Source organism: Brachyhypopomus gauderio, chromosome 4 (assembly GCF_052324685.1).
Source record: "Brachyhypopomus gauderio isolate BG-103 chromosome 4, BGAUD_0.2, whole genome shotgun sequence".
NCBI lineage: Eukaryota > Metazoa > Chordata > Actinopteri > Gymnotiformes > Hypopomidae > Brachyhypopomus > Brachyhypopomus gauderio.
Window position 1 is genome coordinate 27113866 of NC_135214.1, and position 14139 is coordinate 27128004.

General features: G+C 43.2%; 1 protein-coding gene and 1 long non-coding RNA gene across 2 annotated transcripts in view; both read left to right on the forward strand.

The window, feature by feature from the left end:
• The first annotated feature begins 3624 nt into the window (after positions 1-3624).
• Positions 3625-6440, forward strand: LOC143512776 (uncharacterized). Its single transcript, XR_013130520.1, has 4 exons — positions 3625-4252; positions 4411-4994; positions 5129-5255; positions 5344-6440. It is a non-coding gene; the product is annotated as an uncharacterized LOC143512776 (long non-coding RNA).
• A 1948-nt stretch (positions 6441-8388) lies between these two features.
• The window catches only part of gcn1 (GCN1 activator of EIF2AK4), a 28502-nt gene continuing 22751 nt past the window's right edge, over positions 8389-14139 (forward strand). Inside the window, exons 1-17 of the mRNA XM_077003449.1 lie at positions 8389-8479; positions 9560-9662; positions 9773-9836; positions 9950-10081; positions 10216-10324; positions 10408-10506; positions 10670-10804; positions 10905-10973; positions 11220-11328; positions 11422-11496; positions 11575-11703; positions 12798-12848; positions 12925-13023; positions 13125-13298; positions 13491-13643; positions 13840-13932; positions 14019-14094. Coding sequence (XP_076859564.1) covers positions 8462-8479; positions 9560-9662; positions 9773-9836; positions 9950-10081; positions 10216-10324; positions 10408-10506; positions 10670-10804; positions 10905-10973; positions 11220-11328; positions 11422-11496; positions 11575-11703; positions 12798-12848; positions 12925-13023; positions 13125-13298; positions 13491-13643; positions 13840-13932; positions 14019-14094 — 1688 coding nt within the window. The 5' untranslated portion in view covers positions 8389-8461. The remainder of the gene's footprint in view (positions 8480-9559; positions 9663-9772; positions 9837-9949; positions 10082-10215; positions 10325-10407; positions 10507-10669; positions 10805-10904; positions 10974-11219; positions 11329-11421; positions 11497-11574; positions 11704-12797; positions 12849-12924; positions 13024-13124; positions 13299-13490; positions 13644-13839; positions 13933-14018; positions 14095-14139) is intronic.

Here is a 14139-nt window from a genome sequence, read left to right on the forward strand (position 1 = left end):
TGCACGCAACTGCCGTTTTAACTATACGATGGATTAATAATAAAATGAAATGCAACATGTTTAAAGACGTCGTTTAATTTTTTTTTTTTACCACTAGATGGCAATAAAGCCTAATAAACTGACAAACAGGTGTACCTGCCGACAGTAGTGTAGATTCCATTTTTCATATCACACAAGTAGTAGTAATTATCAAATTAATTATTAATCATTAACAAATTATAATCTAGGGCTGCTCCTGTCACGGTTGTGTGCTTCGCTCTAAGTCCTATGTTTTGATGTATGTTCTGCGTATGCAGGGCCGGCCCTTCCATTAAGCGATATAGGCAAATGCTAGGGGCGCCGGCTGTCCAGGGGGGCGCTCGCGTGCATGCGGTTTTTTTTTTTTTTTTTTTTTTTAAACAAATGAACAATTAATAAATGTGAAAACAAGCAAATAATCACATAATCATAATTTCACATAACAATCATAATTTCATTGTTTAATAATATTAGTCAAATTAATAATTCTTATAATAACAACACACGACACCTATCACCCGCGCGCCAACCCGCCCTCCCCCGCGCGCTCTGTGCGCCTCGTTACTGTTTCTCTGTACACCACAGAGTGAGTGACATCTCCCTGTAAAGACCTCAAAAAGGCAGAAAAACAGGTAATATAATGGTAATATGTGGTGAATTAACACTATACCATTGGCGAATCGTCAGGGACTTCAACGCCTTCTCTGAAGGTTAATTGATCTTAAAAAGGATGCTTTATCTATTATATGTAATATATGTTAATAACGCTTCACCAATAATTTGTATTTTTCCTATAAATCGGCTTTCAAATCCACTTTTCGTACTTGTGCTGGAAAAAAACCTCAGCGGTGAAATAAAAAATCAACCAATCAGAATATTTCACACCGTTGTTTCTAGGTAAAAGAGAGAAAGGCCCTTTTACATTGAGAGCTTTTATTATAGATTGGAAGTTTTATCAACCAATCATATTATCGAATTAAAATCGTGGGGGCGTGCTCCAATGGTCTCCTTTTTATTTGAAACAAATCCAAAATGTTGCCAATCTGTAGCTGTTGTGTTTTTCTTTGAAACCAGTTCGCTTGACTCACAACACTCAATCGTCATTGTGGCTTTTTCCCCTCTGTATGATCTTAGTGAAAAGAGTCATCATACTGCCCAATCCTAGTAGGTGCTATTAGCTTAGCTTAAAATAAATATATACTCTGTTCATTGCGAATGCACTTTTGAAATAATAATGTTGCAGTAGGCAAATTGCCCTGATTTGCACTGGTGGTAGTTGTTGTTTTTTTATTTTTATTTTTTATTTATTATTAATATTTAAAAGTTGTTCTCTGCACTACGTTATGTAAAATAGTTTTTAAATATTTTTGTGCAACACCTTTATATTTATTGCTTGTTATATGGTAATATTTAAGTCATTTGCTTTTTATTTGTTTCTTTAAGTCAAGTCAAGTCAAGTTTATTTATAAAGCACATTTAAAAGACATCAAGTGTCAACCAAAGTGCTGTACAAAGGATAAAAAGTTAAAATAATAAAATAATAAAATTAAATAAGAATAATAAGTCACAAAACATAATAAAACCAGCAAAACAGACCGAAACACAAACTCTAAATGGATCCAAATGCCTGGGTAAATAAATGAGTTTTTAGATTTGTTTTAAAAGCCTCAAGCGTCTGAGAGGATTTGATGCAGAATGGAAGACTGTTCCAGAGTTTGGGGGCAGCAACTGAGAATGCCCGATCACCCTTAAACTTCAGCCGAGATCGTGGGACGGTTAACAACAGCTGATTTGAGGAGCGCAGCGACCGAGTGGAAGAATAAAAACACAGCATCTCAGAGATGTAGCTCGGAGCTAAGCCATGTAGCGCCTTAAAAACAAACAGTAGCATCTTAAATTCAATACGGTATCTCACAGGTAACCAATGGAGGGAGGCAAGTACAGAAGTAATGCTCTCCCTTTTCTTCGTACCTGTCAGTAGCCTGGCAGCAGCATTTTGAACCAGCTGCAGGCGAGCCAGGCTGGACTGACACACACCGAAGTACAGCGAGTTGCAATAGTCAATGCGAGAGGAGACAAATGCATGAATGACCGTTTCCAAGTCCTTGGTGCATAAAATGTGTTTAAGTTTTGCTATGTTCCTGAGGTGGTAAAAACCAGCACGCACAACGCTACTAATTTGCTTCGCAAATGTGAGGGTGGAATCAAAATTGATTCCAAGATTTTTAGCATGCATATGAACATTTAAAGATAACGATCCCAGAGCTTTTGCTACAGTGCTGGTTTGATCAGGGTTTCCGAAAATGATGATGTCAGTTTTATTTTGATTTAACTGTAGAAAGTTGTTGGACATCCAGCAATTTATGTCTTGCAGACAGTTTGTGAGGAGGTTGATTGAACCATCATCTCCTGGTCTAAGTGGAAGATAAATCTGTGTATCGTCAGCGTAACAATGATAAGAAACATTGTACTTCTGACAGATTGAGCCAAGTGGGAGCATGTATAGAGTAAACAGAATGGGACCTAAAATGGATCCTTGAGGGACTCCACAGGTAATGGCCGCAGTTGTGGAAAATTTATTTCCCATCTTAACACAGAAGGATCTGTTCTTCAGATAAGATTCAAACCACTTCAGCGCAGAACCCTGGATGCCAACATGGTAATTTAGACGGTCCAACAGGATAGCATGATTGACAGTGTCAAAGGCTGCAGTAAGGTCTAAGAGAACTAAGACAGCACATTTTCCTGAATCCACTGTTAAAAGCAAATCATTGGATACTTTTAGGAGGGCCGTTTCAGTGCTATGGTGTGGTTTAAAACCGGACTGGAACTTATCCGTAATAGAGTTTGCACATAAGAACCTAGAGAGTTGAGCAAGTACAACTTTCTCCAGGACTTTAGACAGGAAAGGTAATTTTGAAATCGGTCTAAAGTTATTTAGATCTGTCATGTCTAGTCCTGGTCTTTTCAAGAGAGGCTCAATAGTTGCATGTTTAAAATAAGATGGGACAGTACCATTAATGAGACTGCCATTTATAATAGATAAAATACTAGGACCAACGGACTGCAACACATCTCGGAGAAATTTTGTGGGAAGTATATCCGAGGAGCAAGTGGTGGGTTTCATGTGCAAAATGAGGTCAGTTAAGTTTGACAAAGACACGGGATCAAACTGAGTAAAAGCAACAGTAATAACCGGTGACTCTGATGAATCGTAATGGGCAGGTGTAATTTTTGCTCTTATACTGTCTATTTTATCCATGAAGAATTGGCAAAAGTCTTCACAGGTCTCAGTAGTGGCCTCAGAAATAACCAAGGCCGAAGGGTGTATGACAGTATTTATTGTTTTGAACAAAGCCCTTGGACTGTGAGAGTTTTTGGCAATTATATCCGCGAAATACTTTGCTCTAGATGCTTTAACCGAGCACTGATATTTGGCAAGACACTCTCCAAGAATCTGGTAAGAGACTTGGAGTTTGTCTTTTTTCCATTTTCGCTCAGCCTTACGACACTGTTGTCGGAGCGCTCGGGTATCATTATTAAGCCATGGCTGGGTTGACAGTCTGGGTTTTTTGGGCTTAAGAGGAGCGATTGTGTTTATGATATTCTTGCATGTATCATTAAAAAGGTTAAGCCAGTCATTTGTGCTAATATGTCCTATGGGATGTTCAATATCACTAGCTACAGTAGCGTAATGGACTGAAAACTGATTAATTGTTTGTTGGGTTATAACCCGAGAAAAAGTTCTAGATACTTTATGCTTCGGGTTAGACCGAGGGATGTTAATATCAAATAAAATAGTGACTTTAATAGTGACACAATCAACACAATAATTGATGATGCAGGGCGCACCAACCAAAATCTCGCCTAGGGCACCACATTGGTCAGGGCCGGCTCTGTGCGTATGAGTGCGGCTGCAATGCGCTGGTACAGACCAGAGACCATATACCGGTATATATATACACGGTCTCTGGTACAGACCTGCAAACTAAACATGGGCCTCTTGGAGGGGAGAGGAGTGGATCCTGCAGCTGTGAAGCTAAATCTGCTGTAAAAGCGTAAAGGACATGATTTGAGAACTTGTTAAATAAATAAATAAAACAATGTATTTTTGATGTGAGAACTTTAAGCTGCACTTGTATTTTTGTACATTAATCGTGACTCATCAGAAGCGGCTAAAAAAGTCCTAAAGCAGCCGTCGTTTGGTGTGTCGTCATTGACGGAGATTAATCAGGTATTATGTCTAGTCCCTACGTATTTCCGCCTAAAAACAAGCCAGTTTGGTTACTTCTGGTGCGGCGTTTACAGTAGCAAATGGCTTGTTGAGCGGTGAGTGCGGTTTCTATTTGTAAACACATTTGACCGTTTTTTTGTAATTTTTTTCTTTCGCAGTTGTGTTACCTATTAGCCCACAATTCTCCTACTGAACATGAGCTTTAGACCGTTTTAAAAGCAGCGATGTATTGGCACTACAGCAGAACATTGCTGTGTTTTAGCTTTCCTACTTTTCCAGTGGATCAAGATTTACGTAAAACATGGATTGTAAACATTCGACGGGACAGTTTTGCTATTACCAACCATACAAGGGTGTGCAGTCCACATTTACTTCAAGAGGATCTAACTGAACCATCGAAAACTAACGGACGTCGGAGACTTCGCAAGGGAGCTGCTCCAGTTTTATATCAATGGAACAACTACAGTGTTGCAGTATGGAGACCAAGCGTTTGGCCAAGGAGAAAACGTCCATCTGATGAACCTCTGGATGAAGAGGAGCCAGTGGAAGAGAATCACCTGTGTGAACATGACTATTGCGCTGTCCCTGATCCCACGGCCCTTGATCTGGCACTCCAGCAGACTGATGAGCTGCGTGAAAAGGTAGAGAGGTTACGGTCTCAAGTAGAAGATCTATCGGTAAGACAGCAGTTCTGTTTGAGGATATTTGCATCTTCTGACGAAGACATACGCTTCTATACAAGGTAGGTTAGACATGATGTATGCATAGCTACGGTACTCAACCAAGATATTGATGCAGAGGTTATAGTTATGAATAACCTTTTCCAGAAGCTGGTTTGAAGATGATCTAAGCCAGTGTTTTTTTTCTACAACACAGGTTTGCAACATACAACCATCTAATGGCATTTTGGAGCCTTATAGAACCATCATCGGGCAAAATGTTGCGTATCACCAGAGCAAGAGCAGCATCCAAGAAGAATAAAGACATAATTCCTTGTCCTGCAGTAAGTCTAATAAACTACATGAACTAATGTCATTTCTAAATGATTTTACTCCGAGAGATATGCATCAAACATATTTATCATTTTCCAGACACAATCCCTGCAACCCATAGACGGATTTTTATTTATTTATGAACTACCTCTCCCTGGGACTAAAACGGAGGGACCTGGCCCACAGATTTAACATCAGCCAGTCCACTGTGAGTCGAATTCTGGTAACATGGGCAAATTACTTGTACACAGTGCTTGGGGCTGTGTGCATATGGATGTCACAGAAAGCAGTCAAGGCTCACCTACCAGAAGAATTCAAGGACTATGCAGATACACAGGTCATCCTTGATTTGAAAGTGAAGTGTTCTCAAGCTACAAGTCTCATTGCACTTTCAAGGGCTTGGTTGGCATGGCACCTCATGGTGCTGTCACTTTCGTCTCTGCCTTGCGACAAACAAATTCTGAAGGAATTGAATTGAATTGAATTGAATCAACTTTATTTATCCCCAAGGGGGCAATTAATATTGGGCACAACATCACAAGACAGACAAACAAACGGAGTCAGGGATTGTGCAGTTGCTAACACCAGAGATGGCCATAATGGTGGACAGAGGCTTTCTTGTGGATGACTGTGCCATGTAAAGTCCACAGACCTGCTTTCCTGTCCAGCAGATCCCAGATGCCAGCCTCTGAGGTCAGGGAGACACAGTCAATTGCACGACTTCGGGTTCACGTGGAGTGCCTGCTACGAAGGGTGAAGCAGCACAAGCTCTTTGACACAGTTATCCCTCTGAGCATCACAGCAACTATTAACCAGTTTTACACTGTTGCGTGTCTACTAGTGAACTACCAGAATGGACCTTTAGTAAAAGAATGGGCAAAAGGTCAGTAGCCAAAGTTTACACACAAACAGCAAAGCAATTTAAAAAGTGAATCTATAAATATATAATTTAGAAGTTACTGATGAAATTACATGTTTGTTTTGCTATTTAACTTTGATTACCAAATTGCATACTGTGTACTTATGGAGGAATTAAGACTAATTAGATTTACAGGTCTGCACTTCTGACTTTTCTATTTGTTTTAAAGTCAAACAGCAGCAAAACATTGCAAAAATATAAAGGATTTTTATATACACACAATACTGTACAAGCAATCATTAAATCTACTTAAACAATGTTCAGATCTACCCATGTATCATATGTGTCAATACTAAAGTTTATCATTCAAATTAGAATGTTACTTTGTTACTTGAAGTTCAAATATTACAAATAAACCTTTACACATTTTACCATTGCTTGTATTTCTGTAGTATTATTCCCATTCATATCTGTCGTATTGATCGTACCTTAATTTAATCATTGATTATTTTTAAAGTTTTACATTTCATCATGTGTATTTTGAAGAAACAAAAGTAATTGGATGGAAAAAATGTATAACCTGTGTACACATTATGAACTCTGCATTACATGAAAACATGTTTTAAATGTTAATGAACTAAGAGGCAACAAAATAAACACTGAAACAATTCTTGCCTGATGAACAACAAAAACATGACATTGTGTCATACAAAACCAGGTAAATATTTAACGAAACAGGATTACTTAACAATATAACTAATTTTTAATAAATAATTAAGTCATGGGTTAAAGCAAGAAATTTTCATTTGACTGAAAAATTTTTCCTGGCAAAAGACAATGCCAGCAATTACTGAAAATGTGGTGTAGTTGGGACACGGCCTCTTTTGCCTAATTCTACACAATAAACACATTATCTGGGGGTCCTCTTCCAGAAAATTATTTAAAGATCAAGTCAAATTTAGTGAATCCTGGTGAGAGGTATGAAGCTCTTGTTTTTATCAGATTCACCAATCGCAAAAACATAAGCCGTAAGGTTACCTGCTTTAAGTAGGTATGTTACAAAATAATTAACACCACTGGATAGAGCTTTTAAATACAAACAGAACAACACCATCCATGTTAAGCCTGGTTTAAGCCTTTATACTTGACGCAGCACGAGTGGCGTGAGCAGCGCGAGGGTCCGCACGCCGAAAATGACGTAATCGCGGTGGCTCCACCCGTGCGCGAGAGCCTCGCAGTCGTGCACCTCTCGAATTTTGTAACTTCGCACGCACAGCGCTTCAGCGCAGTGAACCAAGTCATGTTTGCCGGGTTCATACACATTTATAAGGTGAAATTGAAGCACTTGTACGTCACTTTTAAGGTCCATTTCAACGCGTTCTCAACGTTAAATTTAATTAAGTTAAATATTTATACATATACTCGAAATGATTAGAAATAATTCGCTTTTTATCACATTATTTAATGGTGGTTTATTTTCAAAACGCCCAATCTTAACGACTTCACGTTCTCTCATGTTTCGTCCTGGAATTACAAGAGGCTCGTATTTGTTAACGTAATAACTGTTCAGTCAGACAGATATTTGTTGTGAAACGAAGTAGTTACATTTTCAAGCATTTTAAAGTACTTTAGCCTAAATTCCAGCACTTTGAGCGGTGTTTCTTTATACTACCACATATTGCTTCGGACTACACTGCAAAAAGAATGTGACGCAGCAAGTAGCCTCCGCCGTTCGCGCAGGTGTACAGAGTCGCGCGCTACGATCACGCCAGGCAGGAGGGGGGTAAAAACTTTTCTACGTAACATCCGCAAATCTGAAGGCGGAATGAACCGCAAGTCGATCAAATGACACCGCCGTCATCCATCCAGCGCTGATGAACGCCAGTGAGAATCATATTCGGCCACAAAACAGATAGCACGCGCGTGTGTTGTTTATTATGATTTGACGGATTTTTTTCCCCAAAAAAATCAAATGACGGAAATCCGTCGTAGTGACGGAGAACTTTAACCCATGAATTAAGTCTACCAATAGGGGGAAAACCTTGCTGTGAAGTCCTCAACTCTGGGCTTGTGTATCTACAAATGAGCCATTATATCAACACCTATGCAGATAAATGTAAAAAAAAAAAATCTGACTTTTCTTTTATTGTCTTTGTCACTTGGCTATCAATGTGAATTCGCTCAATGAATATGTCATCATGTGTATAAACCACAAAGTCACACCATTTCAGCCCTGAGATCGACAGTCTTATTCACCTTCATATCAGCCCTCTCTTTAGCCCTGAGGCGTGACCACGTGACTGAATGTCATGACCCGGAAGTGACGACATCAACCCTTTCCAGATCGAGACCGGCAAGATGGCGGCGGACACGCAGGTTCGTGTGCAGTTCGTGGCACGAATAATGTGTTACCGTGTGTGTAAACTGGAAACGCGTTGTCATAATCAAAGCTTTTTTAAATGCCTATATTTAAGGAGTGGAGTGGTCACGAAGCAGTCCTCTACGCATGGGTTAAAGAGCTGGAATGTGCTTTTATACATAACGACGAAGTCTAGCTAGCTACCTAGTTAGCCAGCAGTCTCACATTAGAAGCCACTGCACAGTGAGGCTATTAGCTGCGTTAGCCTGCCTGCTAGCGGACACTAGTTCTAACCTCCCCACAGCACATACAAGTGTCCAAATCATATAAGTATATATAGGTGTACCTACCCAAAAAAGGAGGTACCTCGCGTAGTTCTAATATTGAGTTCATGTAACTCTCGCTTCTCTTGAACGCGTTTGCAGAGATGTGATGAATCAGTTGTAATAACGTTACCCGGTGCTGATAACCAGGGAGCTTCATCAGCTGCTTCATTTACTACCTTTAACCACATCTAGTTGAACATTATCTACCCGAAGAGTTGGCTATAAATCGCACATGTAACTAGTATTACCCGTATTAGTGACCCGTCCACATGTGGGCACGTCTAACCACAACACTGATATGGGTCCGGAGGTTTGTTAAGGACGGGAGTGTTGAATGTGTGTGGAGAAGTTACTCTCGAAACAAATGCGTTTGCAGATAACCAGCTAACCACTGTTAGATCGTTATTTTGAGGATATGGAAGGTTTGAATGTGTAACTCATCAACACTCCTATAATCAACCTCAACAGCCACGTCAGTGTTGCATTGAGAATGTCCACTTAGATTGTGGCATTAGACTGACCAAGAACGAGTGTAGTGTGGTCTACAAACAGCATGCTAGCAGATGAGTTCCAGTTTGGAACTGTACAAAAGAGATGAAGGTCTTGGTGAGCAGATATTTCACAGCTTACCTCTTGCAATTTCTGGCTGTACTGGCACCTTTTCAATTAAACATCCATCTGATTATGGGGTTGTTCCTGAGAGCTTTGTGCTCTGGGCAATGTGAACGACATGGCCGGCTCTGATGTGTGCATGTGTCTGTGTCATGGCAGGTTTCAGACACGCTGAAGAAGTTTGCTGTGAAAGTGACTACATCAAGTGTTAAAGAGCGCAAAGAAGTCTTAGGAGAGCTTCAGGAATGCATCGGCGGAAAGAGTGAGTGGTTCTTAAGAGTTTACGCCTTCTAGTAAAATGGATGCCCTTCAAGACGTGTGCTGTACTTGGGCTCTGAATAACTGCAGTTCTGTGTTGCTGCATTCTTTCAGACCTGCCCGAGCCAGCCATCAAAGGGCTCTGCAAGCTCTTTTGCCTCACCCTCCATAGATACAGGTGAGGAAACACCACGCTGTCTTTTTCCCTTAAAACCATGAAAATGGCAGAACGGTGCAGACAGGAAGTGGTGCGAGTGTTAACGGCGTACCGGGGCGGGGCTTGTGTTGCAGGGATGCGGCCTCGCGCCATGCCGTGCTCTCCGTTATCGACCTGCTCGTCCAATCGCAGCCAGACGCCGTTGCCACACACCTGCCCCTGGGCCTGCTCTGCTGCGGGGTCATCAGCAAAGGGGCGGCGCCCGGGTAAGGCCACACCCTCTCACGTCCCGCCTGCTCTCATCTGTTGCCCACCCCGGTCCACCGTGGCAATGCTGTGGTGATGCGTGCGTTGCGCTTTTTTCTTCTTCTTCTTCACACTCCCACTGTTGTCTATGCAGGAAGAGCTCTGCGTCGGGTGCCTGCAGCGCCCTCCCGTGGATGTGCTTGTTAGCGCGCAAGGCCTTCCCCCACCCGGAGAAGAGGGAGGGGCCGCACTGGAAGAAACTGGTGAGTTCATTCTGCTGCAGTTGTGTCGCACAGCACCGTCGGGCCTGCGTGCTGTTCCTCACGGCTCTTATGTGTTTGTACAGGTGGAGGTGCAGAGTCTGCTCCATGCGGAGGTCATGGGCGGAGGGACGCGTAACGCGGTCAAGTCCAGCACCAAGAGGCTTCATAAGCTGTGGAAAGATGTGAGGGGATGCTTCACTGACTCGTAGCCTGTTTGAAAACGTAGTTTTTTGAAAACTATGTCCACATTTCATCGCAGAGCCTTAAAGTCGACACCATCAACCGTAAAGTTCATCGTTTGGGGTGTCGGACATTCAGTTTGAAGAGTTGTTTTGTGTTTTCCAGAACCCGGGCCTGGTGGATCAGTACATGGGTACGGTGCTGAGTCTGGACCCAAACCCCTCCTGGCTGCCACTGCTGGCTGCCTGCGTGGACTTTGCCGCCACCCAGAAGGACATGGCCACCATCGACAAGCACAAGGTGGGCCTGTCTATCTCTCTGACGAGCACACAGCCCACCTATAGCTGCTCGGTGGCCCGACGCCTCCGCCCATTTCAACCCCTTTCCCATGTCGTGGTAGGCGGCCCTGCTTGACCTGTACATGAAGACCGTGCTGATGAGCAAGACCCGTCCACAGCAGCACATCCTGGTGAGGCGGGCGTGGCCGTGGGTGGCGGGGTGTACGCATGGACGTAATTTTGATTTCAAAAGTGGGGGGGACATAGATTCGTCGCTATTTAAATATTTGGTTTTAACCGTAAAAACTGGGGGGGACCAAAACCGGCTTTTGAAAAAGTGGGGGGGACATGTCCCCCCCCGTCCCCCCCCCCCCCCAAATTACATCCGTGGGTGTACGTAACTCGTATCTGAACGTTTACATCCTTCCCACCTCCAGGATAAAAGTGGGCCGCTGCTCCGTCATGTGACCCACGCAGAGTTCAAGGAGCAGCTCCTCCCCACACTGCAGAAAGCCCTGCTGCGCAGTCCTGAGAACTGCATCCAGAGTAAGACTGTCCCCCACCACACGCGTGTCTCGGGAGGACGCAGTGTCTCCTCTCTCTGCCTGGTTTGACTTCTGTCTCCTCTCCTGTGTTTAGCCATCTCTTTCCTGCTCAACCAGCTCACACTCGACCTAAGCCAGTATGCGATGGACGTTGGGAAAGGCCTTGCCAGTAAGTGTTTTATATTTCTAACTCTGCGTGTTTGCGTGGCCGAGCGTGTGCTCATGTTTCTGACTGCGTGTGTTTCAGGCCAGCTGAAGGCCAGTAACACGGAGCTGATGGAGCAGGCGGTGCAGGCTGTGAAGAACTTGGCCCAGCAGTGCAGCGACCCGAGTGCTGTCCAGGACCTCGTCAAGCATCTCTTCAGCATCCTAGCAGGTCAACAAGACACGCACTCACACACACACACATGCATGCAGGCCTGATAGTTTTCAGGCGCCACGCCGGAATTCCGGCTTACCGACATGTCCGCGAGAAAAAAAAATTGAGGGGGGGAAAAATCTGTCAAATCATAATGATAAACCACACGCGCGCGCATGCTATCTGTTTTGAGACCGAAATATGATCCTTACGAGGTTCCCAAGTTACGATTTTTTGTGGTTACTACACATCTCCCATTTACTGTATAAAGCCTTGTTTGGACCTAAATGGTTCTGCGTCGTAAACGGAACTTGGTGTTTGGTGTGCGTGGCGTCAGGATTAGTTAAACGCAGCTATGGATAAAGGTATTGGCCAAAAGGCTAGCTTTAGGATAGGATAACTACGTTATTTACGTACATACATGTACGTATGTTCCGATTTACACCGAAAATCGATTTATGACGGATCAACGTCGTAACCCGGGGACCGCCTGTATTTCAGACATCGGAAGAGCTTCAGAGGTAGATACAAGATAACTTCAGTATTTTATCTTTATTCTGATTAAGTTAAATTTTTATCAGAAATATGAGTGTTTTTTTAGCCGGTACAGGTGGTCAGACGAGCTGGTTCATCCTGGCCGCCTTACGGCGTAAGGTGTAATACATGAACAAAAGCACAAAATGTATGTCCTAATAAACCAACACAAAATATTTATTAAATGTATTAAATTTTATATATAAAAACTAACTATAATCATAATACTTGTAATTCTTTTAAACTTTATTTGCATAATTTCTTTGAGTTGTCTGGTATCCTATAATTTACAAACAGTAATGAATAAATAATTAATTATGCCTGTTTTTAACATATTGTGCCTAATCTAAATCTTTAGGTTACAGCATTTTCTCAGAATATTAATAGAAATTAGTTTTTTATTTCACTATAATGATTACCTGACTTATTTATTATTAATTAATTTAAAGATTAATTATAAAATAATCTTTAAAAAGTTCAGGCTCAGGAATTTTTCCCACTATCATCCCTGTGCATGTGTTCTCACACGCGCTTTTCTCTTTGTCTATACACCAACGGTCCATCTTCACTGTTTGCAGGTTCAGAGGGGAAACTCACTGGAGTTGCACAGAAAATGAACGTTCTCTCGGGTAAGCCACGTGGCCCGTGCTCTGTGTGTGCGAGCGTGCGTGCGTGCGAGCGTCACATGTTCACGTCTTCCTCCAGGACTCGGGAGCTGCAGTCACCATACAGTATCTGGCTCCTCCAGTCAGACCCTCAGTTCCAGCGTGGCGGTGCTGTTCATCCCCTTCCTGCAGCAGGAGGGTGAGACTCCTCCACCACCTCCTCCTGCTCCACCTGGACCAGGGTACCCATAGTGAGCAGGCTGGAGAAGTCTTGTTGATTTGTGTGTGTGTGTGTGTTAGTCCATGAGGGGACCCTGGTACATGCCATTGCGGAGATGTCTCGGTGGACAGCGCGTATGACGGTGGATGTGCCTGTAGTTCTGCGAGACTGGTTAAAGAAAGCATTCACGCTGAAGACGTCCACCTCAGCTGTACGCCACGCCTACCTGCAGGCCATGCTCGGAGCCTTCAAAGGTCACTACACAGCGTGTGTGTGTGTGTGTGTGTCTGCTCATCCCTTTTTGAACATAAATCTTTTTCCTTACCTGACTTTATCATATTCTTGTAGTGTTTTGAGTGTAGATTGTAGCAGGAGAACGTCTTGTTGGTTCCTGACACTCTTGATATGTGGACGTCATGTCTGATGCACGCATGTCTCCGTTTCAGGGGACACCCTCAGTCAGGCAGTGGATTTTGTTCCTCTCCTCAACCAGACGGTGGAGAAAGCCGCTGCCCAGAGTTCCCAGCCTGCCCTGCTCTCCGAGGCCGTGGCAGCGTCACTGCTTCTCGCCCGGCTCTCCACGCTCGATTTACTTCCTGGTGAGGCGTTCAGACAATCTTGAATTTTTTTTCCCTTTAAGTCTAAATAAATAATTGGCTCGTTTTTGGTTTTGATTTTGAGCCAAAATGACTGACTAGTAGCTTGCCTGTGGCATCAGGTGCTGATCGTGACACTCGCCGTTCCCTCCTGATTTTATCCAATCATGGGTCTTCATGGGGTCTGTTGTGTCCACAGAAGCTAAGTTAGCCTCCTTCTGGAACCTGATCCTGGATGAGAAGAAACCACTGTTCACCACAGAGAAGTTTCTCTCCCAGGCCGGTGAAGAAGGTGAGTGCTCTTCGCATGCGTGAGTGGTGACAGCTTCAACCTGAACCGAGTGGAGAGGGCTGACCCACGTTTTGTCTTTCCCTCAGCCCTGTGCACAGTCCTGCAGCTTTGCGAGAGACTGTTCCTGGACCAGCCACACAGACTCAACAACAGCAAGGCTCAGTGAGTTCAGACGTGTCGGCCACACAACGTTCGGGCAACCTCAGC